Consider the following 27,486-nt stretch of genomic DNA (forward strand, 5'->3'; position numbering starts at 1 on the left):
AAAAAAAAAAAGGGCAATACTGGAAGTCCATTTTGCTCATCATGAATCCTACAAATTCTCCTTCCATATCCTTCATCCGTTTTCATCTTTCCTAACAGAAGACTGTCAGGGATACTCAGGTCTTGCCTAAGTCCCTACCTAAGCCATGCCAATCTTCAAACAAAAAGCAGCTTTTCACTGGAGATCTTTACTAAAAGAGCGGGTTGAAATGTCCTTACTTGAACCTAAAAGCTTAATGAGTCTTGGTGCCAAAGAGCTGGGGACAGGCCAAGTCAGTGAGGCCAGTTGTGATTTGGCAGAAAGACAAGGGAGAACCCTACATGGAGGCCTATCAAATTCTTAACCAGTCCACTAAGGCCAAAATCAGTAAGGGCAAAAGGACCCACGTTCGCTGAGATTTAAGTGAGCATCTGGGTTAGAGAAAGCGCTCTAGATGAAGAGCTGGAAGACACTGTGCTCTACAACCTGGGGTCTCCATCTCATCATCAACAAGGGGGTGGTGGCACGATCTGATCCAGGTTGTTCACCTACTGTAGTTACAGAGAGGATAAAATAAGGGAAGGGTTTGTGAATACTGAACAAGGTAATGGTGACTGGAAGACACCAGTCTGGAATCGCCAACCACTGGGGTGACCATGCACACACACACACCCCCATACACACGTGCATACATCCAGACAGACGTACCTACGTACATACAGTTAGCTGAGGACAGTCCCAGGTTTCATTTGTTGTTCCAGCATCTCAGCTGATTAACAACTTCTTTCACCCTCAAAAGCGTTTTGTTTGATGTATGGTCACTTCACTACTAAGCCACTGGGTCTAACTAATCTCATCTCCTTATCAATAGTTGAGGAAAGGGCTTCCCTGGTGGCGCAGCAGTTAAGAATCTGCCTGCCAATGCAGGGGACACGGGTTCGAGCCCTGGTCTGGGAAGATCCCACACGCCGCGGAGCAACTAAGCCCGTGAGCCACAACTACTGAGCCTGCGCGTCTGGAGCCTGTGCTCCGCAACGGGAGAGGCCGCGACAGTGAGGGGCCCGCGCACCGCGATGAAGAGTGGCCCTCGTTCGCCACAGCTGGAGAAAGCCCTCACACAGAAACGAAGACCCAACACAGCCAAAAATAAATAAATAAATAAATAGTTGAGGAAAATACTCCATGTATAGTTTATATTAGATAAGGTCTCTAACAATAGCCTATTGAAATGATGCAAAAGCATGAGCCAGAGCTCAGACCATTAAGTCGAATCATGATCCGTTGACTGGCAGTTCCCAGAGATGGCTATTAACTGACAAAGGTCTCCAGTGCCTCCCTCTACCAGTGAGACAGGACTTTTCGGAGCTGACCTCTGCCAGGGCCATGCAATACAAGTGACCTCCAGCTCCTTAGAAGTCTTCTTAGCTCCCTCGGTTTCCATGACACCACGCTCCCTGGGTTTCCTCTCGTCTCTCTGATAGCCTCTTTGTGAGCTTCTCTTTCTCTCATCTCTGACCAGGGAGAAGAATTCCTCAAACTTGGACCTTGCTCTGCTGCTCTTTCTTGATGTGGTGTTCCCCTTAGAGAGACTGTCATATATCACAGCTTCACCCTCATGTCCACCAATGGCTGGCAAGTCCAATTCGAATAAGTTAAATCCATCATCTCACCCCTAAGTTCTGCCTTTGTCCCCAGTAGCCTACAGGACTCTCTGCCTGAGTGGACTGTCCGTACCCTAAACTCAGTCTGCCCAAACTGAAATCATGACCTCTCCCACCAAATAAAGGACCCCTTCCAACTGGCACCAAAGGCCCACCCTGCTTGTCATTAACAACTGAAACGCTGAAGTGATTTTTTAGTCTTTTCTTTCATTCATCTATCCCTATACCCTACCAAGTCCTGTTGATCTCTTTTAAATTCTCTTTTAAATTCCTCTTGTTTTCATTGCTCTGGAGATCACACCCAGAACTCCTTTTGTGGTTTCAAGACCCTGTGCAATATTTTAATCCTGCCTACTTCTCTTCTTCATCCATCCTCATCTCATATCATTGTCCTCCCTGTTTTCTACATTTTCGCCAAGTAAGTCTTCTTGCAACTCCTCTGTCTTAAGAATCTCAAACATGCTTTCTCTCAGCTAGAACATGTTTCCTCCCTCCTTTCACCTCTCGTCCCTCTTTCTGGGCCAATTTCTGCTCTTCATTCAGGTCTCTACCTACGTGTCACTTCCTCAAGGAACTCTGAGGTTAACATCCCACATGGGGTCAGGGTTTAGATTCCAGATCTGATCAGGGTGCCCCTGTTACACGATGTTATGGCATAGTTTACTAGTGTCTACAGTAACTTGCCACACCTGTAAGCAGGTTCTTAAAAAGGTTAATTGGATGAAGAAAGAGACACCTCCTGCCCCGACCCCCTGCCAGGCAGATCTCCCCTATGTTTGCCAAACACATCGTCCTCATTCCTGTCCCCAAACCTTTCCCCTGTCCTTGTTCCTGTGTAGTCTGCCCTCTCGTTCCCTCAGCCTATTCTCACCTTGAGTAAAGACGTAACATCTCTCCAATAACTGTCTCCCAAACTACAACAATCTCCCCTTGTTTAACTTCTATTAAATTTGGGGATTAAATCTTAGTCACTTTTGCATTTACTCATACACTGGTTTACACAGTAACAACTGCTTTGTGTGTGCGTCAACGCCCAAGCCCATTATAAAACTCCTGAAGATCAAGGATCAAGCCTTACATTCCCTTTTTATGCCTCTTGGTGCCTAGCGTGGGGCTGTGCAGAACAGAGTCGGTATCCAGTAAGTCCTCCATGTGACAAAATGTCTCCACGGAAAGCTACGCCATCAACTCCCAACCTGTCCTAGAAGGTGAGTGCATATCCATGGCACACCACATCTCATGTTGAAATCAGGACAAGAATCTCCTTCTTAGACTAAGCAGCTCATTCATCAGCAATGATATAGACAAGTATTTGCCAACAGATTTCTTATCTTCAGAAAATTATTTCAGCAACATAAGAACTGAGACAAAAATTCACTGAGACATTCTTTATTGGTCACTTATTTGCAGACCAACATACTCAGACTTTGCATTCCATCCAAACGTGTCTGCAGAACAAACCCCAGAAGTTCACTTCTATGACTCCTAAGAAGATAGAGCTATAATGGAGAATCTTATAGGTAAAGAAAGCAGATACCTCCATCTGTTGAACTCCCAGTCTTCAGGGATGGGTCCATTCTTTATGTAAAATTGTGTGTGTGTGTGTGTGTGTCTGTGTCTGTGTGTCTGTGTGTGTGTGTGTGTTTGTGAAGGAGAGGGGGGGTAGAGTGTGGAGGGAAGGAGAGGAGAGGAGAAAGGAGAGAAACAGGATAATACTGATGATGACAGCCAAAAATTGGGAGAAAGTTAATGATCTAATGAGGATTAAATTGCCTAGGTAGATCTCTTACTACTGGATTCAATTTATCCAACAGCTGTTTGTAACAGATGTATTGTGTGCCAGACCAGTGTCCAAGGGGGGAAATCCAAAGATAAATAGAAGAGGTCTTCAGGAAGCTTTCAATCTGGTACAGGAAGGAGACGTGGGATAAAGAGGTCGAGCGCTGTGATAACAGCTAGTGCGGAGGCTGTACAGGTACTTAGACGCCAGGGAGGAACCCACTAACTCTGCCCAGAGGGTTCTGGAACAGCTTCCCAGAGAAAGAAATCACAACATACTGGAGGGAGCAGGAGGAAATGACGTCACCACAGAGGTCAAGGCCACTGTTTTCAAAACAATCGCTCTCAGCCTTGAGCTCTGCCAGCCAAAGTTCATTATTCACAGATGATCAAGTTTGTAAGGGACCCAAATGTTCTTGCCCAGTTTTTGATCACAGGCTAGGCAAAAGGAGCTAGGAAGTAAGCCTCCAGTTGCTCCATCCTGTGGCTTGTGGGCAGCCCAGTGAGAGAGCTGATGGGTGCCAGTGACACAGAGTTGCATTGACTCTGTCATATTTATAATTGACTTTAGGCCTATTTCCAACAATAATAATGGAAATGGCGAGTGATCCAGGGTGCCAGCCCAGCGCCAGACACCGCTGAGCGGTTCACATATTCTCTCACTGGAATCTCTCAAGTATCTTATGAGGTATGAGTTTCCCCCATTTCGTGGACAAAAGGAGAAAAGCTAACATTTAAGTGCCTGCTATGTTGCAAGCACTAAAGAGTTTATACACATTATCAATTCACTTACTCCTCTGAACAGCCCAATGAATTAGGTATAATTATATCTGGTTTTATAGATGAGGAAACTGGGGTTCAGGGAGGTGAGGTAACTTGCCTAAGGACACACAGGAGGCAAATCTAGGATCTGGACTGGCCACTAGGTTGAAGCATATGAAATCACATTATCTGACTGGTTTTGTTTTACCAATACAACAATTTCATTGGATTCAACCTAGGAGTTCCCAAATCCATTCACTTTCCACTACGCTTTCCATAAACAGATTTGAACTGGCTTTTGTTAAATATATATTCTTGGATAGTAACCAAAAAGAATGAAAAGGGTGAGGCAAGGATGCAAAACCAAACCACAGAGAACAAAGGAGAGCGTATACACTGCAACTAGATGCAATTATTATTATTATCATTTTACTATACTAACTTTATCTCTTTCTGTCTATGACTCTTTTTTCCTGAAGCATTTGCATATAGTTGTAGAGTATATGGATTATCATTACATTATTCTTGTCACTTCTCTATAAGTTTAAAATTTTTCAAAATAAAAAGTTGGTGGGGGTGGGGTGGACTTGTAAAGAGACTCGTGAGAAAACCTTTCTTGAAAAGGTATTTGATTTCCCCAAATAGCACTTTGCACTGCCCAAACTACTTAACTTTATGAGGGTAAACAATTCACATCCAAAATTAAGTCCGTAGTCCTCATGGGCTGGCAAGCTTTTTCTGTAAAGGACCAGGTAGTAAACATTTTTAGGCTCTGTGAGCCCCATACAAACTCTTGCTTTGTTTCGATTTGTTTTGTTTTTTGTTTACAACTCTTTTAAAATGTAAAAACCGTTCTTAGCAAGAAGGAAGGCCTGCACAAGAACAGGACATGGGCCAGAATTTGCCAACTCCTGATATAGATGGAATTCCATAGCGTTCTATCTATATAATAAAGTCTTAGGAAAACAAGTCAGAAACTTTCCTTTCTGGAATATTTCACAACAGTCTCTCTGATCTGGGTGCAGGGAACTAGATGACAGTCATCACTGGCTCCACACTGGGAGTGGCTTCCTTAGGGAATAGTCTTTGTAGCCTTTCTTTTAAACTCTGAAGTCCCCAAGTACACAATGCAGTATTCATTTAACATTTCTAAAAGCATGACACTTGTCACACATCTGCAGCTTTGTCAGACTTTGACCCTAGACCATTTATTTAATGCTCAGCAGAGAGCTCACATCATTTGAGCATTTAACCTCCAAACTTCAACTACACACACTTGGCAAAAACAACAGAGGAAGAGAGAGACGGTTAGAGCAAAAATACATCTACTATAATTCTATCTGGCACATGCACTCTATTTTATTCTTGCTATTAGTTATACATTTATGCATAAGTATTACTGTTTTTGGGGGTACATGTGCGAGGGCAAGCGTACTGCATTTCACAGGCGAAGTAAAAGAGCTCCCAGGGCGATTCTGAGGCTACTCAATTTCCATCTTATATGCTGCCTGGAGGTGCCAGTCTTTTCTCTCTCCTATCTCTGTAGTCTTTAGTACAGGTCCACCAGCCTCATTTGTCGCCATCAAGTTTTGACAGCTCTTACCTAAGAATACTGAAATCCCTACACTGTCCGCCGACCATAGCCTCCTACCCCCTCAGCTCTCTCACGCCCTCCCTCTCACTGGACTTGCCTTCTTGTCTTAAGAGGGTCCACCAGGCCCTTGATGCTTATATTTTTCCAAGACCACCAACCCCACACAGTCCTTCTTCCTCTGTCCAGCTGAGATGCCGTGGTTACCCTCTGTACTGCATTTCTCCTCAAACTCTAGGCTTTCTGGCACCAACTCCATCCCACCGCCACCACCCAACCTCTTGCTTTTCTCTCCCATTAAAATCCCAACTCTGGACACAGGACAATGATTAAGAGCAGAAGCAAAGGAATCAGACTTCTGAATTTAAATCTTTCTCATCTGGTACAACCTTAGCCTAGTTATTTAATCCTCTGTACCTCAGTTACTTGCTCTGAAAAATGGGTATCATAATAGTCCTTGTAGGCCACAGGTAAGTTTAGAATCAGGCTGGTAAGAGGAAAACCAGACCCCAGGCCCAGAAGATGCCCTTCTGTTTGAGAAGAACTGTGAGGTTTTTTTCAGACTCATAAACAACCAGGATATTTTTTTTTTAACATCTTTATTGGGGTATAATTGCTTTACAGTGGTGTGTTAGTTTCTGCTTTGTAACAAAGTGAATCAGCTATACATATACCTATATCCCCATATCCCCTCCCTCTTGCGTCTCCCTCCCACCCTCCCTATCCCACCCCTCTAGGTGGTCACAAAGCAGCGAGCTGATCTCCCTGTGCTATGCGGCGGCTTCCCACTAGCTATCTATTTTACATTTGGTAGTGTATATATGTCCATGCCACTCTCTCACTTCGTCCCAGCTTACCCTTCCCCCTCCCCGTGTTCTCAAGTCCATTCTCTACGAACCAGGACATTTTCAGTGAACAAAGAGCATGGTGTTTCTCCACGATTGCAACCAACATTTAGAGCCAATCCAACTCAGAAGAGGTGAACTCCAAGTTTTCAAAATTTGAAAATATAGAGAGTTCTTATATTTTCAAGTATTGCTACATGGGTGGTGGTTGAGAGTTAGAACTTCTTAATCACCAGCATCCACAAAACTCTCTCTGGTTCTAGAGAGTGGCACAGCCTTAGGTATTCTCATCTACTCTCCAAAGAGAACCCTCACTTTCCTGAGACTCTCCAAACTGGGTTTCCTGCCTTTCAGGCCCTACCATCAACCCATCCCATGCCTGGAACAGTGCAAGTCCCCCTCCTTGTCAGATTAGTCTCTGGATACAAGTCCTGGCAAAATACACTTGCTAATCTCAGTCTGCAGCAGCCCAATATGCTTCGGTTCAGATCACACTTAGCCATGCCCCCATCCCTGACAAAAAGGAGAGGGAGATGTTCTTCCTCCATCGTCCCGACCTTCAGTGCATTCAGCTCCTGAGTCATACTTCTGTCTCTCATTGTGCTGTGGGCCCTGCACTTAGAACTTTGTCTGCATCTTGTTTGTCTGGCTGCTGTCCCAGCCTTCTCTCCAAGGCTCGGCTGGGACTCATGCTGCTGGCTTTCAGGCCACCAGTGCAGTTCATTCCACCTTCACAAACTCTGCACCAGGAGTGCCAGATGGAGTCCCACGGGGAAGCCAGGACTTGACCCTGGTCCTCAGACTCCTTCAAATATGCCAGGGGGTCTAATCCTCTGTGGTTAGAGGAGTTAAACAATAACTCACTTGTCCTGGGTTTTATCCTACCTACCCAGACAGTAACATTTTTCCACATCCTCTGTGTTGGCCATTTCCCTCAGCTCACCCGCAGGCTGTCAGCAGTCAAAACCCTTTATTTATTTAAAGAGGTTCCTGGTTATAATCTGTGCCTCCATGCTGTCTAACCATACTATTTCCTAACCATGGCCTGGGCCTAAACCCCACCTCTCCACCTCTAAACAACCCAAACATTCATTAACGTGTTTGTAAAAGGCCAACAGTTCGTGCCACTCCACACGGGAGACTCCATCCTCCAACTCAGCATCAACTAGGTAAGAGACAAAGTCCATGTGTGCAGATGTCTCTGGATCCAAAGCCTTGTCTTCAGACAAGTCTACCTAATCCAAAGGCAGGCAAGCGATATTACTCTATAACAGATTTACTCATGTGATGGAGAGGTGGATGCCTATAAGAATCTTTGGAGCTAATGTTGGGAAAACACAAGTTGGTACCAAAGACCCACTTTAAGAGACTTAAGAGAGCATGATGCACATAAATTACATCAGATTCTGGCTCATCTGTTAACATCAGGAGAGGGCTAAGCCCAGAATCATCGGAGGAGCAGGTGCTAGAACACAAGAGAAATATTTAGAGCCTGTCTGAGTTTGTATCCGTGAGATGCTAAACTAATTATGGTTTACCTAAGAGATGAGCTCTGATTTAGATTTAATAAAGGGAAAAGAGGTGGTGAGGAAAGTAAAGTATGAGAAGAGGGGAGAGACTCCACAGGAAAGAAGGTATGGAAACAGAAATCAGGGGATGTACAGGCTTCCCTGGTGGCATAGTGGTTAAGAATCTACCTGCCAATGCAGGGGGATCTTCTGGGAAGATCCCACATGCCGCAAAGCAACTAAGCCCGTGCGCCACAACTAGTAAGCCTGCTCTCTAGAACCTGTGAGCCACAACTACTGAGCCCGCGTACCACAACTACTGAAGTCCGTGCACCTAGAGCCCGTGCTCCGCAACAAGAAAAGCCACCACAATGAGAAACCCACGCACCACAACGAAGAGTAGCCTCCGCTCGCTGCAACTAGAGAAAGCCCACATGCAGCAACAAAGACCTAACACAGCCAAAAATAAATAAATAAATAAATTTATTAAAAAAAAAAAAAAAAGAAAGAAATCAGGGGACGTAAATTTCTCTTTGAAGAAAGAAAGGCAGTGGAGAGCAGAAAAAATAAACACTGACATGAACTATGTTGAAAATTGCTGCATAATAATCAACATTTGTACAGCAAATGTAATTTTTTAAAGCACCTTATCCACATTATCCTCTTGAAATTCACAAAAAGCTTATGAAATAGGCAGGAGTTGTAAATTTTTTACTACCCCTTTAAAGAGAGACAAATGAGACTCAAGGAGGTTATATGATTTAAGGGGTGAAGAAAGGATTTGAGTCTCTAAAGCTCAGGCTCCAAAACCCCTGCTCTTTCAACTACATCGGTGGGTCTCAAACAATATTCTGCAAGTCACCAAGATAGGAGTGCATTCTGTGTGATTCCATTTACATAAAGTTCAAGATAAGGCAAAATAGATGCTATGGTGATAGAAATCAGAACAGTGCTTTTCTATAGGTGGTTGACATTGACTGGGAAGGGACATGAGAGAGCTTTGTGTTCTATATCTTGCTCAGGGTGTAGGTTACATGAATGTACACAGTTTACAAAATCCATTGGGTTGTATATCTAGGAGCTGTGCATTTCATGCATGTACATTTCAACTCAATAAAACAAAAATCAGTATCCAAATGACAGAACCTATCAAATGAATTCAAAACACAAAATCTTGATTTGAAGTTTATGTCTATCCCTCTATAAGTATTAAGGCTCTAGCTTATTTTGTGTCTGGAAACACTTCACAGAAAGCTCTTGAATCCATCATCACAGGAGCTCTCTATGACAAAGCCCAGGTTCAAAACATAAAAATTGAACACTGCAGTTATTTTGTCAACAGCACAAATTAAATATATTCAAAATACCTCAGGGAACTAGGCCTAGTGAGGAAGATTGCCTGGCATGTTTCAAGATGTTGTCAGTAAATAGAAGCCCTGCTTTTACTTGGCACAAGCTGTTTTTGTTTAGAGGGAATAAGGGGAGAAAAGCTGCTTTTTTTACCACAACTTGGTCCACAACCTTCCAATTACTTGGGCCCAAACTCCTACATTGTAAAAGTTGGTTGGAACTGAGTAGCAGCTACCAGATATTCCTTCTTTAACTAATTTGAAATTGCCAAGGTCCCCACCACTCCCTACTGCCCCAAGACTACTTATCTTTACTGCCTAACCCACCTAAGTGATTTGTTTTTGAATTTCAGATTCAAACTGTGAATAAATTCAAAACAAACACTAGAAGTTTTGCAGACAAACTGAATAGCATTAATGATTTTTCTTGAATAAAACCAACTGAATATAGGCTATACTTACTCGCAGAGAAGGATTCCATTTTCTAACCCTGTCCGAAAATCTTTATCACCAAAACTTCTGCCAGTTACTTGCTGGAAAAGAAAAAAAGAAAAACAGAGCATAAATTTTTCTTTTTTAATCAGGAAGCTCAGTGATTTTTTTCCAAGATATTTCAAGAGACTTGAAATAACTGGTGGCACTCCAAGAATGGGAAAAATCTGTTAGGTCTGAATTTCCTTTCCATGTGTAGCTTTGCTTAGATCAGCTAATCTTAAATTTAGACCATTTCTTTGAAGTTTTTTTCCTATCCAATACCTTAAAAAATATCTGTTCTTCCTGATAAGGATATTACTTTTGGGGATTGGCCATGATAAGTCAAGGCCACAACCTCTTTCATCCTGAGGGTCTAACCCACACTTTCAAAAAAGCCTGCAGAAAGCACCACCTAAGGGTAAAGTATCAGACCTCCAAACCTTGAGAGACTAACATCAAGACTGGATGGAAAAAAGCCAATATCCATACTAACATGGTGTGAAGAAGGAAAATAAAAGCTGGCAAAGAATGAACTGTGCTGTGTCTGATAAAAACACAGTACTGATGGCCTTTCCTGATGCCTCTGGCTCTCAGCAGCCCTTTGGTCTGGGCAGCAGGGCATTCATTTTTTCATTCAGTAAATATTTATTGAGCATCTACAATATGCCAGGTAAATATGCATGCTATAAATCCTAAAGCAACCTCTAAAATAGCAAAATTTTAAAATATAGCTAATAAGCCAAGAAAGGAGATTAAATGGAATTATAAAAAAGATACTCTAACCATAAAAAAGAAAAAAGTAAAAGGGACTATGGAATAGATGGAATAAATAGAAAGCAAATAGCAATATTATAGACTTAAACCTAACCATGTCAATCAGAGCATTAAACATAAATGGTGTAAACATCCCCAATTAAACTAAAGAGATCATCAGATTGGATTAAAAAAGCAAGACCCAACTATATGATGCCTACAAGCAATGCACTTTAAATACAAAGATATGAATAGGTAAAAATAGAATAGAATAAGATATACCGTGCTAACACTAATCAAAAGAAAGCTAAAGTGGTTGTATTAACTTCTACAATAAAGAATAATACCAGGGACAGAGAAAGTCATCTTAAAACAAAGGGTTTAGGTTATCAGGAAAATAATTCTAGACACTTTTACACCTAATTTGTTTTTTTGTTTGTTTTTTTTTAAAAAAGCTTCAAGGTACATAAGCCAAATCAGATAGATCTGCAAGGAGAAATAGACAAATTCACAACTAGAGTCAGAGATTTAATATCTCTCTTTGATAACTGACAGAATAAGCAGATAAAAAATCAACAAGGATAAAGAAGGTTTGAACAACACTATCAACCAAATTGACTTAATTGACATTTCTAGAATATTCCACTCTACAACAGCAGAATGAACATTATTCTTCTTAAGTTCACAATGAACATTTATTGAAATTAGACCAGTTTCTGGTTCAGAAAACTAGTCCCCGCAAACTTAAAAGAATTTAGTACATAAAAAGAATGTTATCTGACCACAACAGAATTAAATTAGAAATTAACAACAGAAATGTCTATGAAAAAAATCCCTAACCCCAAGTAACACAATTCTAGACAACCCATTGATCAAAGAAGAAATCAAAAGAAAGTAGAATGTATTTCATAGTGAAAGAATATGGCAATATAAAAATGTATGGAAAGATGCTAAAACAGTATATGGGGGAAATATATGGCACAAAACACCTATATATCAGAAAAAAGATCTCATATCAATAATTTCTGCTCCCGCCTTAAGAAAATTAAGCCCAAATTAATCAGAAAAAAAGGAGAAATTATAAGAGTTGGAATCAATCAAGTAGAAAACCAAAGAGTGACAGAGAAAAAAAATCATTGAAATCAAAAGCTATTTAGGACCGGAAACTGCTGCAGTTCTTAGCCGTGGTTAATAGTTGTTGTCAAGAGGATCCCAGGGCTCTTTGCTGGAGGGATGAGGAGCTGATGGGGACCCAGGGAGGGTTTCTTGGAGTCTCTGTGGAGCCCCTGGGCCAGCTCCCATAGTGAAGGCTGTAGGATCTTCCTTCCAGCCCCAGCAGCTCTGGTTGAGTCCACAGGTGCCCACCTGGCCTCTGATTCCTGGGAAGAGTGGAGTTGTCAGCAAGAGAGCCCGGGTGCTGAGGCCCATGGGGAAGGTGCCAGCCAACTGGAGTGCTCCTGGGCCATCCCTGGCTCTGACTACAGGGGGATGTGAAAACTCCTGTGAGCCGTGTGGCTGACAGGGTCTTGGTGCTCCAGCCTAGTGTCAGGCCTGAGCCTCTGAGGTGGGAGAGCCGAGTTCAGGACATTGGACCACCAGAGACCTCATGGTCTCACACAATATCAGTCAGCGAGAGCTCTCCCAGAGATCTCTGTCTCAACACTAAGACCCAGCTCCACCCAACAGCCAGCAAGCTCCAGTGCTGGACACCCCACACCAAAAAACTAGCAAGAACACAACCCAACCCATTAGCAGAGAGGCTGCCTAAAATCATACTAAGTTCACAGACACCCCAAAACACACCACTAGATGTGGTCCTGTCCATCAGAAAGACCAGATCCAGCCCCACCTACCAGAACACAGGCACCAGTCCCCTACACCAGGAAGCCCTCACAAGCCACTGAACCAACCTCACCCACTGGGGGTAGACACCAAAAACAATGGGAACTACGAACCTGCAGCCTGCAAAAAGGAGACGCCACACACAGTAAGTTAAACAAAATGAGAAGACAGAGAAATGCAGCAGATGAAGGAGCAAGGTAAAAATCCACCAGACCAAACAAATGAAAAGGAAATAGGCAGTCTACCTGAAAAAGAATTCAGAGTAATTATAGTAAAGATAATCCAAAATCTTGGAAATAGAATGGAGAAAATACAAGAAACGTTTAACAAGGACCTAGAAGAACAAAACAGCAAACAAACAATGATGAACAACACAATAAATGAAATTAAAAATTCTCTAGAAGGAATCAATAGCAGAATAACTGAGGCAGAAGAACAGATAAGTGACCTGGAAGATAAAATAGTGGAAATAACTACCACAGAGCAGAATAAAGAAAAAAGAATGAAAAGAGTTGAGGACAGTCTCAGAGACCTCTGGGACAACATTAAACACACCAACATTCGAATTATAGGGGTCCCAGAAGAAGAAGTGAAAAAAAAAAAGGGACTGAGAAAATATTTGAAGAGATTATAGGTGAAAACTTCCCTAACATGGGAAAGGAAATAGTCAATCAAGTCCAGGAAGCATAGAGAGTCCCATACAGGATAAATCCAAGGAGAAACATGCCAAGACACATATTAATCAAACTATCAAAAATTAAATACAAAGAAAAAATATTAAAAGCAGCAAGGGAAAAGCAACAAATAACATACAAGGGAATCCCCATAAGGTTAACAGCTGATCTTTCAGCAGAAACTCTGCAAGCCAGAAGGGAGTGGCAGGACATATTTAAAGTGATGAAAGGGAAGAACCTACAACCAAGATTACTCTACCCAGCAAGGATCTCATTCAGATTCGACAGAGAAATTAAAACCTTTACAGACAAGCAAAAGCTAAGAGAATTCAGCACCACCAAACCAGCTTTACAAAAAATGCTAAAGGAACTTCTCTAGGCAGGAAACACAAGAGAAGGAAAAGACCTACAATATCAAAACCAAAACAATTAAGAAAATGGTCATAGGAACATACATATCGATAATTAACTTAAACGTGAATGGATTAAATGCTCCAACCAAAAGACACAGGCTTGCTGAATGGATACAAAAACAAGACCCATATATATGCTGTCTACAAGAGACCCACTTCAGACCTAGGGACACATACAGACTGAAAGTGAGGGGATGGAAAAAGATATTCCATGCAAATGGAAATCAAAAGAAAGCTGGAGTAGCAATTCTCATATCAGATAAAATAGACTTTAAAATAAAGACTATTACAAGAGACAAAGAAGGACACTACATAATGATCAAGGGATCAATCCAAGAAGAAGATATAATAATTGTAAATATTTAGGCACCCAACATAGGAGCACCTCAATACATAAGGCAAATGATAACAGCCATAAAAGGGGAAATCAACAGTAACACAATCATAGTAGGGGACTTTAACACCCCACTTTCACCTATGGACAGATCATCCAAAATGAAAATAAATAAGGAAACACAAGCTTTAAATGACACATTACACAGGATGGACTTAATAGATATTTATAGGACATTCCATCCAAAAACAATAGAATACACTTTCTTCTCAAGTGCTCATGGAACATTCTCCAGGACAGATCGTATCTTGGGTCACAAATCAAGCCTTGGTAAATTTAAGAAAATTGAAATCTTATCAAGTATCTTTTCCGACCACAACGCTATGAGACTAGCTATCAATTACAGGAAAAAAATACCGTAAAAAATACAAACACATGCAGGCTAAACAATACGCTACTGAATAACCAAGAGATCACTGAAGAAATCAAAGAGGGAATCAAAAAATACCTAGAGACAAATGACAATGAAAACATGATGATCCAAAACCTATGGGATGCAGCAAAAGCAGTTCTAAAAGGGAAGGTTACAGCAATACAATCCTACCTCAAGAAACAAGAAAAATCTCAAATAAACAACCTAAACTTACACCTAAAGCAATTAGAGAATGAAGAACAAAAAAACCCGAAAGTTAGCAGAAGGAAAGAAATCATAAAGATCAGATCAGAAATAAATGAAAAATAAGTGAAAGAAACAATAGCAAAGATCAATAAAACTAAAAGCTGGTTCTTTGAGAAGATAAACAAAATTGATAAACCATTAGCCAGACTCATCAAGAAAAAAAGGGAGAAGACTCAAATCAACAGAATTAGAAATGAAAAAGAAGTAAAAACTGACACTGAATAAATACAAAGGATCATGAGAGATTACTACGAGCAACTATATGCCAATAAAATGGACAACCTGGAAGAAATGGACAAATTCTTAGAAAAGCAAAACCGTCCAAGACAGAACCATGAAGAAATAGAAAGTATAACCAGACCAATCACAAGCACCGAAATTGAAACTGTAATTAAAAATCTTCCAACAAACAAAAGCCCAGGACTAGATGGCTTCACAGGTGAATTCTATTAAACATGTAGAGAACAGCTAACACCTATCCTTCTCAAACTCTTCCAAAATATAGCAGAGGGAGGAACACTCCTAAACTCATTCTATGAGGCCACCATATACCAAAACCAGACAAAGATGTCACAGAAAAAGAAAACTACAGGCCAATATCACTGATGAACAGAGATGCAAAAATCCTCAACAAAATACTAGCAAACAGAATCCAACTGCATAAGAAAAGGATCATACACCATGATCAACTGGGGTTTACCCAGAAATGCAAGGATTCTTCAATATACGCGTATCAATCAATGTGATAAGCCATATTAACAAATTGAAGGAGAAAAACCATAGGATCATCTCAATAGATGCAGAAAAAGCTTTTGACAAAATTCAATACCCATTTATGATAAAAACCCTCCAGAAAGTAGGCATAGAGGGAACTTACCTCAACATAATAAAGGCCATATATGACAAACCCACAGCCAACATCATTCTTAGTGGTGAAAAACTGAAACAATTTCCACTAAGATCAGGAACAAGAGAAGGTTGTCCACTGTCACCACTATTATTCAACATAGTTTTGGAAGTTTTAGCCATGGCAATCAGAGAAGAAAAAGAAATAAAAGGAATCCAAATTGGAAAAGAAGAAGTAAAACTGTCACTGTTTGCAGATGGCATGATACTATACATAGAGAATCCTAAAGATACTACCAGAAAACTCCTAGAGCTAATCAATGAATTTGGTAAAGTAGCAGGATACAAAATTAATGCACAGAAATCTCTTGCATTCCTATACACTATGATGAAAAATCTGAAAGAGAACTTAAGGAAACACTCCCATTTATCACTGCAACAAAAAGAATAAAATACCTAGGAATAAGCCTACCTAAGGAGACAAAAGACCTGTATGCAGAAAACTATAAGACACTGATGAAAGAAATTAAAGATGTTACAAACAGATGGAGAGATATACCATGTTCTTGGAGTGTAAGAATCAACATTGTGAAAATGACTTTCCTACCCAAAGCAGTCTACAGATTCAATGCAATCCCTATCAAATTACCAATGGCATTTTTCATAGAACTAGAACAGAAAATTTACCAAAATTTGTATGGAAACACAAAAGACCCTGAATAGCAAAAGCAATGTTGAGAAAGAAAAATGGAGCTGGAGGAATCAGGCTCCCTGATTCCAGACTATACTACAAAGCTACAGTAATCAAGACAGTATGGTACTGGCACAAAAACAGAAATATAGATCAATGGAACAGGATAGAAAGCCCAGAGATAAACCCATTCACATATGGTCACCTTATCTTTCATAAAGGAGGCAGGAATATACAATGGAGAAAAGACAGTCTCTTCAATAAGTGGTGCTGGGAAAACTGGACAGCTACGTGTGAAAGTATGAAATTAGAACACTTCCTAACCCCATACACAAAAATAAACTCAAAATGGATAAAAGACCTAAATGTAAGGCCAGACACTATAAAACTCTTAGAGGAAAACATAGGCAGAACACTCTATGACGTAAATCACAGCAAGATCCTTTTTGACCCACCTCCTAGAGAAATAGAAATTAAAACAAAAATAAACAAATGGGACCTAATGAAACTTAAAAGCTTTTGCACAGCAAAGGAAAACATAAACAAGACGAAAAGACAACCCTCAGAATGGGAGAAAATATTTGCAAACGAAGCAACTGACAAAGGATTAATCTCCAAGATGTATAAGCAGCTCATGCAGCTCAATACCACAAAAACAAACAACCCCATCCAAAAATGGGCAGAAGACCTAAATAGACATTTCTCCAGAGAAGATACACAGATTGCTGACAAATACATGAAAGGATGCTCAACATCACTAATTAGTAGGGAAATGCAAATCAAAAGTACAATGAGGTATCACCTCACACCAGTCAGAATGGCCATCATCAAAAAATCTACCAACAATAAATGCTGGAGAGGGTGTGGAGAAAAGGGAACCCTCTTGCACTGTTCGTGGGAATGTAAATTGATATAGTCACTATGGAGAACAGTATGGAGGTTCCTTAAAAAACTAAAAATAGAACTACCATATGACCCAGCAATCCCACTACTGGGCATATACCCTGAGAAAACCATAATTCAAAAAGAGTCATGTACCACAATGTTCATTGCAGCACTATTTACAATAGCCAGGACATGGAAGCAACCTAAGTGTCCATCTACTGATAAATGGATAAAGAAGATGTGGTACATGTATACATGGAATATTACTCAGCCATAAAAAGAAACAAAATTGAGTTATTTGTAGTGAGGTGAATGGACCTAGAGTCTGTCATTCAGAGTGAAGTAAGTCAGAAAGAGAAAGACAAATACCGTATGCTAACACATATATATATGGATCTAAAAAAAAAATTGTCCTGATGAACCTAGAGGCAGGACAGGAATAAAGACGTAGATGTAGAGAATGGACTTGAGGACACGGGGAGGGCGAAGTGTAAGCTGAGACAAAATGAGAGAGTAGCATTGACATATATACACTACCAAATGTAAAATAGATAGCTAGTGGGAAGCAGTTACATAGCACAGGGAGATCAGCTCGGTGCTTTGTGACCACTTAGAGGGGTGGTAAAGGGAGGGTGGGAGGGAGACACAAGAGGGAGGGGATATGGGGATATATATATATACATATAGCTGATTCACTTTGTTATACAGCAGAAACTAACACAACATTGTAAAGCATTTATACTCCAATAAAGATGTTTTTAAAACTCTTTATTTGAGATCAACAAAATTAATAAACCTTTAGCTAATAAATTTGATAACCTTTGGTTTTTAGCCAAAAAAGAAAGACACAAATTACCAACATAAGGAATGACATGATATCATTACAGATTCTACAGACATTAAAAGGATAGCAAAGAAATATAAATAAATCTGTGACAATAAGGTCACCAACTTAGATGAAATGAATAAAATTTTTGACACAAGCATCCATAGTTCACTCAACAAAGAAACAGATAACCTTCCCAAAAGAAAACGCCAGGCCCAGAAGGCTTACCTGGTGAATTACAGCAAATATTTAAGAAAGAAGTAATGCAATTCTACACAAACTCTTCCAGACAATTGAAGAGGAAAGAATACTTCCCAGTTCATTTTATTAGGGCAGCATTACTGTGATTCCAAAATGAAAAACATTATAAAACAGATAACACACATATACACACACACAGAGGAAATATGCCAACACCTTATCTCTTAATGGTGGGAATCAGATGTGATCTTTATTTTCTTCTTTTAAAGTTTCCCTCTTTTCCTAAAACTTTCTCCAGTTAATACATATTACTTTAATCATCAGAAAAAACAAACAAGGTTTTTTCTTTTTCTTTTTTTTTTAGAGAGCAGCCCAAGGAAACTAAGCAGTCCCAACTCTTCCTTGTAAATCAGAGTTCAAGTTCTATTATAAGACATTCTCATTACCACTCCTACTAGAAAGGCAATCCACAAGCCAATATAATATACCACCTCAAAAAAATTCCTTTGTTAATATCCTCTCATTCTTATCTGAGGAAAGGTGAGAAAATAGATAAAACGTAGTTCCTTACAGTTTGCAAATATCTAGCTTTTTCCACAAAATAAAAAATTAAGAAAGGAATTAAAGAAAGTCTTTATAAAGCTAAAGTTTTAACCACAGACTTAGAACAGCATAGCATTTTCTTTCGTGAATTTATTAGTCCTGATTTATATTCTCAAAACGTTACTAATATTCTCTATAAAACTAACCTCCATTCAGTGAGAAGTGATTAGAAAGTTTTAAAAACATTTTTTTCAGATCTTTACATTTTTGTTAAAAGTATTATATTCTAGTGCAGATAGTGCTAACATTGAGAACCCAAGCTCGTTTAGCTACATTTATTACAGAATTTCTGGCTAAGTTAAGCCAGGTCCCTCTCCACTTACTGGGCGAAGATGATAAGCAGGGTTGAGATAGAAACACAAATGAGACATGGCCACTGCATGCAGAAAGCTCACAGATGGGAGGAAAGCAGATATCTAAGCTCCTACCATAAATAGCAGGTAACAGAACTATTAAGATTTTAAGAAAATATTGGTGGCCCATGAACCACTTAAAATTCCCATGTACTATTTAAAATTATCTTGCATGTGATGCATGGCCACTAAAAAATTTCAAGTAGAGTCGATTTAATAGTCCAAAGTCAGCCTGCTAATCAAGATGTAGTCTGATTAAATTCAGTTTCCTAGACTCCTAATTGTGGAGGTGGGAGCAGGCACCACGCATTTGGAGGAAGGTGCTCATTTCCACCTCTGTTCCTCCTCATCTGCCTCCTTCCCCACTCTTCTGTGTCCATCAGGTCCCAGCATAGCTTTCACATGGCTCTCCACTGATCCAAGTGCCACCTGTTCTTCCAAGCCCAGGTTACTTAGTGTAGAGGCACCTGGACCTTTGTTAGGAGGGTCAACAGCTGAATAGACTCCAGAAATTCAACAAGGACTGAGCCACTGAACAGTCTGGTCCTTAGACCAGAACCAGCTGCAGCCGCAGCAGCAGCACCACCTGGAATTAACGTTAGATATACAGACTCAGTCCTCCCACTTTCTCCAAGACCTACGTAATCAGAACAAGCGTTTAAAAAAGATCCCATGTGATTCATATGCAAAGTAAATTTTACAAAGCCCTGACCTTGCATACTAAACTAAGCCAGCAGTTCAGTCTCAGAAAGGTTGGACCCTCCGTTAGAATCAGGATTTTGGATGACTTGTCTCAATGACCCCTCTCAGCAACATCTTTATGATGTATTTACGGTGTCACACGTTGTATATTTTAACTATAAAGACTGCTAATTACTGTTCCCTTCGTAATAGCGTAAGCCATTACTATAAAAACAGAAAACAAACAAAAAAACCAGCTGCCAAGAATCAACTGCCATTACCAACAGACCATGAGCAGAGGAAATGAAAAGTGACTGCCAAACTCTTCACTAACCTTCCCACCTGGGCCCCAACTGATGCAGGACTCAGTAACCTTCCAGACAAGGCACTGACCAAGCCATCAGCTCGTGATCACTCTCCAAGGACACAGAATAGGATGGGAAGATTAATGGAGCCTTAAAGAGGATCTGTGATGGAGATCTGGGATGTGGGGTGGGTGGGGAGAGAGCCCAGGTTCAGAAGCATTCAGGGGCTAACAGGGGAAGAGCAGCATGAAATGTCAAGAGCAATTTATCATTCCCCCAAATCCTGCTCTGCATACCTTGCTGGTCCTCACCCATCCGATCAATTAGTCCTAGCAACTCTACCCTTGCAGCTGTTCAGCTTAGTTATACTTGACCCCACTCTTTCATACCCAACCATATCCACCAACAAATCCTGTTGATTCACCCTTCAGAATTTAGCCAGAATCCAACCACTTCTTGTGGCCTCCACTCTACCACCTTACTCCAAGCCATCATCATCTTACACCTAGATAAGAGTCTCCTAACTGGCTCACTGCTTCCACCCTTGCCTCCTTCCATCTATTCTCAACCCAGCAGCCAGGGTAATCCTGTCAAGTACTCCACTCAAACCCACCCCAATACTTCCCCATCTCACTCACAGTAAAAACCAAAGTTTTTACAGTTCTCTGAAGGTATTCAACATAAAAACAAACAAGGAAAAAACCCTACTAGAGGAGTATGGACAAAACTATTGGACACCACCATGATTTTAAGGGTAGACATAACAAACTTGCATACCTCTCCCCCATTCATGGTGATCCTCAGAAGTACTTACGGTGGCAATTATGTCACCAACTATGCCCTATATGCCTTTCAGAAGAGTCCAATGTCAGATTTTGTTTCCTACTTTATAGTTTAGGATTAATTCACTTTCATTACTAACCAAAATATTTGTTGCAGGAACATCCTGTGTAAGATTAAAATAGTCTATAAATAGGTAATTTACCAAAACCTCTATGGTTTAAAAGGAAAAGCTTCCTTCTTCCTTAGCAATCAAACCAAAAGCAGAAGCAAGAGGACATCATGATGTATCATCACACTATTTTATGCAAGTAATTATTGAGTAATAAGCTCATCTGGACTCGATTTCCTTCCCATAGAACTAAAAGGTAATTATGTCTCTGAGTTTGTCCATGTCAATGGCACTGCTCTAGAACATTCAGATAACTGAAATATGGAGAACTTTTTAAAAAACCAGTCTAATAAAGAAAACCACACAGTTTTATGGTGACATTTTTACCATGTGTTTATAATGTAACACACGGACACTGTATGTCTTAATGCCTCATTCTGTTAATTACTTTATTACCATCATTACTAAATAGTTGCCATGAACAAAGACTGCCAAGAATCAGTCTTTCAGCCTGATCATTACCATTTATACAAATTGTATTTCAGAAATATTTTCAATTATCTTCAGTTGTTTCTTGAAAACAATCTGGTGCACAAACTGCAGTCCACTAATAAACTGCAGGTCCGAAGGGATTTTAAATAAATGTTGGAGGAACTTCCCTGGTGGTCCAGTGGGTAGGACTCTGTGCTCCCAATGCAGAGGGCCTGGGTTCAATCCCTGGTTGGGGAATTAGATCACACATGCATGCCGCAACTAGGAAGTCTGCATGCCACAACTAAAGATCCCACATACCACAACGAAGATCCTGCATGCCACAACTAAGACCTGGCACAGCCAAAATAAATAAATATATATATATATTTTTTTTTTTAAGTTACAATTCAAAAAAATTAAAAAATAAATGTTGGAAATCCTATTATAATGATCTTAAGAAGTGATTCTATTGGCTGGCAAAACAATGGTCCCTGCATTCAAGAAATAGAAAAAATACAAAATTTACTATATTTTGACTTAATCTTTGAAAGACATGGACATTTTCCCTAAATTGTTGTACAAAAACAGGTACACATTTTAGAAGGTTTGATTTCCTCCTACCAACAGTCAATGAAAATCACACCTCTTTAATTCACCAGAGAAAATTATTTGTAGTTCATTATGCTCACTTCTCTTCTGATAATATTTGACTTATTTAACAAAAGGAGTATTTCTTTTTAAACCTAAATTGTAAAACAAAGCAGAAGAGAATTGCTCTTATTTTTCACATTTATTGAGAAATAAATCCACTGCTATTTCTGTCTCCTTAATAGGGCTCCTAGAAAAATCAAATCAAAATTCTATGGAGAAGAACACAGCAAGGAGGCAGCTGTCTGCAAGCTAGGAAGGGTGCTCTCGCTAGAGACCAATCAGCTGGCATCTTCATCTTGGACTTCCCAGCATTCAGAACTTCCCAACTGGCCCAGAAAGCTGTTTTCTCGGTTTTCCACCAGCTCATTAGCCACAGGATCCAATCCATTGCCAGCACAGGCTGTTACAACTCCAACCTGGGTCCAGAGATGGGCTTTGGACTGTGCAGGCATAAAGGATAATGGTTTAAAAAACAAACACACCAGAGGGCAGACAGCAGAAGCAAGAAGAACTACAATCCTGCAGCCTGCGGGACAAAAACCACATTCACAGAAAGAGAGACAAGATGAAAAGGCAGAGGGCTAGGTACCAGATGAAGGAACAAGATAAAACCCCAGTAAAACAACTAAATGAAGTGGAGATAGGCAACCTTCCAGAAAAAGAATTCAGAATAATGATAGTGAAGATGATCCAGGACCTCGAAAAAAGAATGGAGGCAAAGATCGAGAAGATGCAAGAAATGCTTAACAAAGACCTAGAAGAATTAAAGAACAAACAAACAGAGATGAACAATACACTAACTGAAATGAAAACTACACTAGAAGGAATCAATAGCAGAATAACTGAGGCAGCAGAACGGAGAAGTGACCTGGAAGACAGAATGGTGGAATTCACTGCTGTGGAACAGAATAAAGAAAAAAGAATGAAAAGAAATGAAGACAGCCGAAGAGACCTCTGGGACAACATTAAACGCAACAACATTCGCATTATAGGGGTCCCAGAAGGAGAAGAGAGAGAGAAAGGACCCGAGAAAATCTTTGAAGAGATTATAGTCGAAAACTTCCCTAACATGGGAAAGGAAATAGCCACCCAAGTCCAGGAAGTGCAGAGAGTCCCATACAGGATACACCCAAGGAGAAACACGCCAAGACACATAGTAATCAAACTGGCAAAAATTAAAGACAAAGAAAAATTACTGAAAGCAGCAAAGGAAAAACGACAAATAACATACAAGGGAACTCCCATAAAGTTAACAGCTGATTTCTCAGCAGAAACTCTACAAGCTGGAAGGGAGTGGCATGATATACTTAAAGTGATGAAAGGGAAGAACCTACAACCAAGATTACTCTACCCAGCAAGGATCTCATTCAGATTCGATGGAGAAATCAAAAGCTTTACAGACAAGCAAAAGCTAAGAGAATTCAGCACCACCAAACCAGCTCTACAACAAATGCTAAAGGAACTTCTCTAAGTGGGAAACACAAGAGAAGAAAAGGACCTACAAAAACAAACCCAAAACAATTAAGAAAATGGTCATAGGAACATATATATTGATAATTACCTTAAATGTGAATGGATTAAATGCTCCAACCAAAAGACACAGGCTTGCTGAATGGATACAAAAACAAGACCCATATATATGCTGTCTACAAGAGACCCACTTCAGACCTAGGGACACATACAGACTGAAAGTGAGGGGATGGAAAAAGATATTCCATGCAAATGGAAATCAAAAGAAAGCTGGAGTAGCAATACTCATATCAGATAAAATAGACTTTAAAATAAAGAATGTTACAAGAGACAAAGAAGGACACTACATAATGATCAAGGGATCAATCCAAGAAGAAGATATAACAATTGTAAATATATATGCACCCAACATAGGAACACCTCAATACATAAGGCAACTGCTAACAGCTATAAAAGAGGAAATTGACAGTAACACAATAATAGTGGGGGGCTTTAACACCTCACTTACACCAATGGAGAGATCATCCAAAATGAAAATAAATAAGGAAACAGAAGCTTTAAATGACACAATAGACCAGATAGATTGAATTGATATTTATAGGACATTCCATCCAGAAAGAGCAGATTACACTTTCTTCTCAAGTGCACACGGAACATTCTCCAGGATAAATCACATCTTGGGTCACAAATCAAGCCACAGTAAATTTAAGAAAATTGAAATCATATCAAGCATCTTTTCTGACCAAAACGCTATGAAATTAGAAATGAATTACAGGGAAAAAAACACAAAAAACACAAACACATGGAGGCTAAACAATATGTTACTAAATAACCAAGAGATCACTGAAGAAATCAAAGAGGAAATCAAAAAATACCTACAGACAAATGACAATGAAAACACGATGATCCAAAACCTATGGGATGCAGCAAAAGCAGTTCTAAGAGGGAAGTTTATAGCTATACAAGCCTACCTCAAGAAACAAGAAAAATCTCAAATAAACAATCTAACCTTACACCTAAAGGAACTAGAGAAAGAAGAACAAACAAAACCTAAAGTTAGCAGAAGGAAAGAAATCATAAAGATCGGAGCGGAAATAAATGAAATAGAAACAAAGAAAACAATAGCAAAGATCAATAAAACTAAAAGCTGGTTCTTTGAGAAGATAAACAAAATTGATAAGCCATTAGCCAGAGTCATCAAGAAAAAGAGGGAGATGACTCAAACCAATAAAATTAGAAATGAAAAAGGAGAAGTTACAACAGACACAGCAGAAATACAAAGCATCCTAAGAGACTACTATAAGCAACTCTATGCCAATAAAATGAACAACCTGGGAGAAATGGACAAATTCTTAGAAAGGTATAAGCTTCCAAGACTGAACCTGGAAGAAATAGAAAATATGAACAGACCAATCACAAGTAATGAAATTGAAACTGTGATTAAAAATCTTCCAACAAACAAAAGTCCAGGACCAGATGGCTTCACAAGTGAATTCTATCAAACATTTAGAGAAGAGCTAACACCCATCTTTCTCAAACCCTTCCAAAAAATTGCAGAGGAAGGAACACTCCCAAACTCATTCTGTGAGGCCACCATCACCCTGATACGAAAACCAGACAAAGATACTACAAAAAAAGAAAATTACAGACCAAATCACTGATGAATGTAGATGCAAAAATTCTCAACAAAATACTAGCAAACGGAATCCAACAACACATTAAAAGGATCATACACCATGATCAAGTAGAATTTATCCCAGGGATGCAAGGATTCTTCAGTATACGTAAATCAATCAATGTGATACACCATATTAACAAATTGAAGAATAAAAAACATATGATCATCTCAATAGATGCAGAAAAAGCTTTTGACAAAATTCAACACCCATTTATGATAAAAACTCTCCAGAAAGTGGGCATAGAGGGAACCTACCTCAACATAATAAAGGCCATATACGACAAACCCACAGCAAACGTCATTCTCAATGGTGAAAAACTGAAAGCATTTCCTCTAAGATCAGGAACAACACAAGAGTGTCCACTCTCACCACTATTATTCAACATAGTTTTGGAAGTCCTAGCCATGGCAGTTGAAGAAGAAAAAGAAATAAAAGGAATACAAATTGGAAAAGAAGAATTAAAACTGTCACTGTTTGCAGATGACATGACACTATACATAGAGAATCCTAAAGATGCCACCAGAAAACTACTAGAGCTAATCAATGAATTTGGTAAAGTAGCAGGATACAAAATTAATTCACAGAAATCTCTTGCATTCCTATACACTAACGATGAAAAATCTGAAAGAGAAATTAAGGAAACACTCCATTGATACAAAAAGAATAAAATACCTAGGAATAAACCAACCTAGGGAGACAAAACACCTGTATGCAGAAAACTATAAGACACTGATGAAAGAAATTAAAGATGATACCAACAGATGGAGAGATATACCGTGCTCTTGGATTGGAAGAATCAATATTGTGAAAATGACTATACTACCCAAAGCAGTCTACAGATTCAGTGCAATCCCTATCAAATCACCAATGGCATTTTTTATAGAACTGGAACAAAAAATCTTAAAATTTGTATGGAGACACAAAAGACCCCGAATAGCCAAAGCAGTCTTGAGGGAAAAAAACAGAGCTGGAGGAATCAGACTCCCTGACTTCAGACTATACTACAAAGCTACAGTAATCAAGACAATATGGTACTGGCACATAAACAGAAACATAGATCAATGGAACAAGATAGAAAGCCCAGAGATAAACCCACGCACCTATGGTCAACTAATCTATGACAAAGGAGGCCAGGATATACAATGGAGAAAAGACAGTCTCTTCAATAAGTGGTGCTGGGAAAACTGGACAGCTACATGTAAAAGAATGAAATTAGAACACTCCCTAACACCATACACAAAAATAAACTCAAAATGGATTAGAGACCTAAATGTAAGACCGGACACTATAAAACTCTTAGATGAAAACATAGGAAGAACACTCTTTGACATAAATCACAGCAAGATCTTTTTTGATCCACCTCCTAGAGTAATGGAAATAAAAACAAAAATAAACAAATGGGACCTAATGAAACTTAAAAGCTTTTGCACAGCAGAGGAAACCATAAACTAGACGAAAAGACAACCCTCAGAAGGGGAGAAAATATTTGCCAACGAATCAACAGACAAAGGATTAATCTCCAAAATATATAAACAGCTCATGCAGCTCAATATTAAAAAAACAAACAACCCAATCCAAAAATGGGCAGAAGACGTAAATAGACATTTCTCCAGAGAAGACATACAGATGGCCAAGAAGCACATGACAAGCTGCTCAACATCACTAATTATTAGAGAAATGCAAATCAAAACTACAATGAGGTATCACCTCACACCAGTTAGAATGGGCATCATCAGAAAATCTGCAAACAATAAATGCTGGAGAGGGTGTGGAGAAAAGGGAACCCTCTTGCACTGTTGGTGGGAATGCAAATTGATACAGCCACTATGGAGAACAATATGGAGGTTCCTTAAAAAACTAAAAATAGAATTACCATATGATCCAGCAATCCCACTACTGGGCATATACCCAGAGAAAACCATAATTCAAAAAGACACATGCACCCCAATGTTCATTGCAGCACTATTTACAATAGCCAGGTCATGGAGTCAACCTAAATGCCCATCGACAGATGAATGGATAAAGAAGATGTGGTACATATATACAATGGAATATTACTCAGCCATAAAAAGGAACGAAATTGGGTCATTTGTTGAGACGTGGATTGATCTAGAGACTGTCATACAGAGTGAAGTAAGTCAGAAAGAGAAAAATAAATATTGTATATTAACGCATATATGTGGAACCTAGAAAAATAGTACAGATGAACCGGTTTGCAGGGCAGAAATTGAGACACAGATGTAGAGAACAAATGTACGGACACCAAGGAGGAAAAGCGGCAGGGTG

At 39.6% G+C, this 27,486-nt stretch overlaps 1 protein-coding gene across 25 annotated transcripts in view; it reads right to left on the reverse strand.

Moving 5' to 3' along the window:
- Positions 1–27,486, reverse strand: part of LIMCH1 (LIM and calponin homology domains 1) — a 347,828-nt gene that overhangs the window by 191,142 nt on the left and 129,200 nt on the right. For 24 of the 25 annotated variants that reach the window (XM_082464141.1, XM_082464142.1, XM_082464140.1 and 21 more), the window contains exon 2: positions 9,937–10,007. The exons of the other annotated variant lie outside the window; for it this stretch is intronic. In XM_082464141.1, the coding sequence (XP_082320267.1) occupies positions 9,937–10,007 (71 nt within the window). The remainder of the gene's footprint in view (positions 1–9,936; positions 10,008–27,486) is intronic. 25 annotated transcript variants of the gene reach the window in all.

This window comes from Balaenoptera physalus, assembly GCF_965194825.1.
Source record: "Balaenoptera physalus genome assembly, chromosome: 5".
NCBI classification, from domain to species: Eukaryota; Metazoa; Chordata; class Mammalia; order Artiodactyla; family Balaenopteridae; genus Balaenoptera; species Balaenoptera physalus.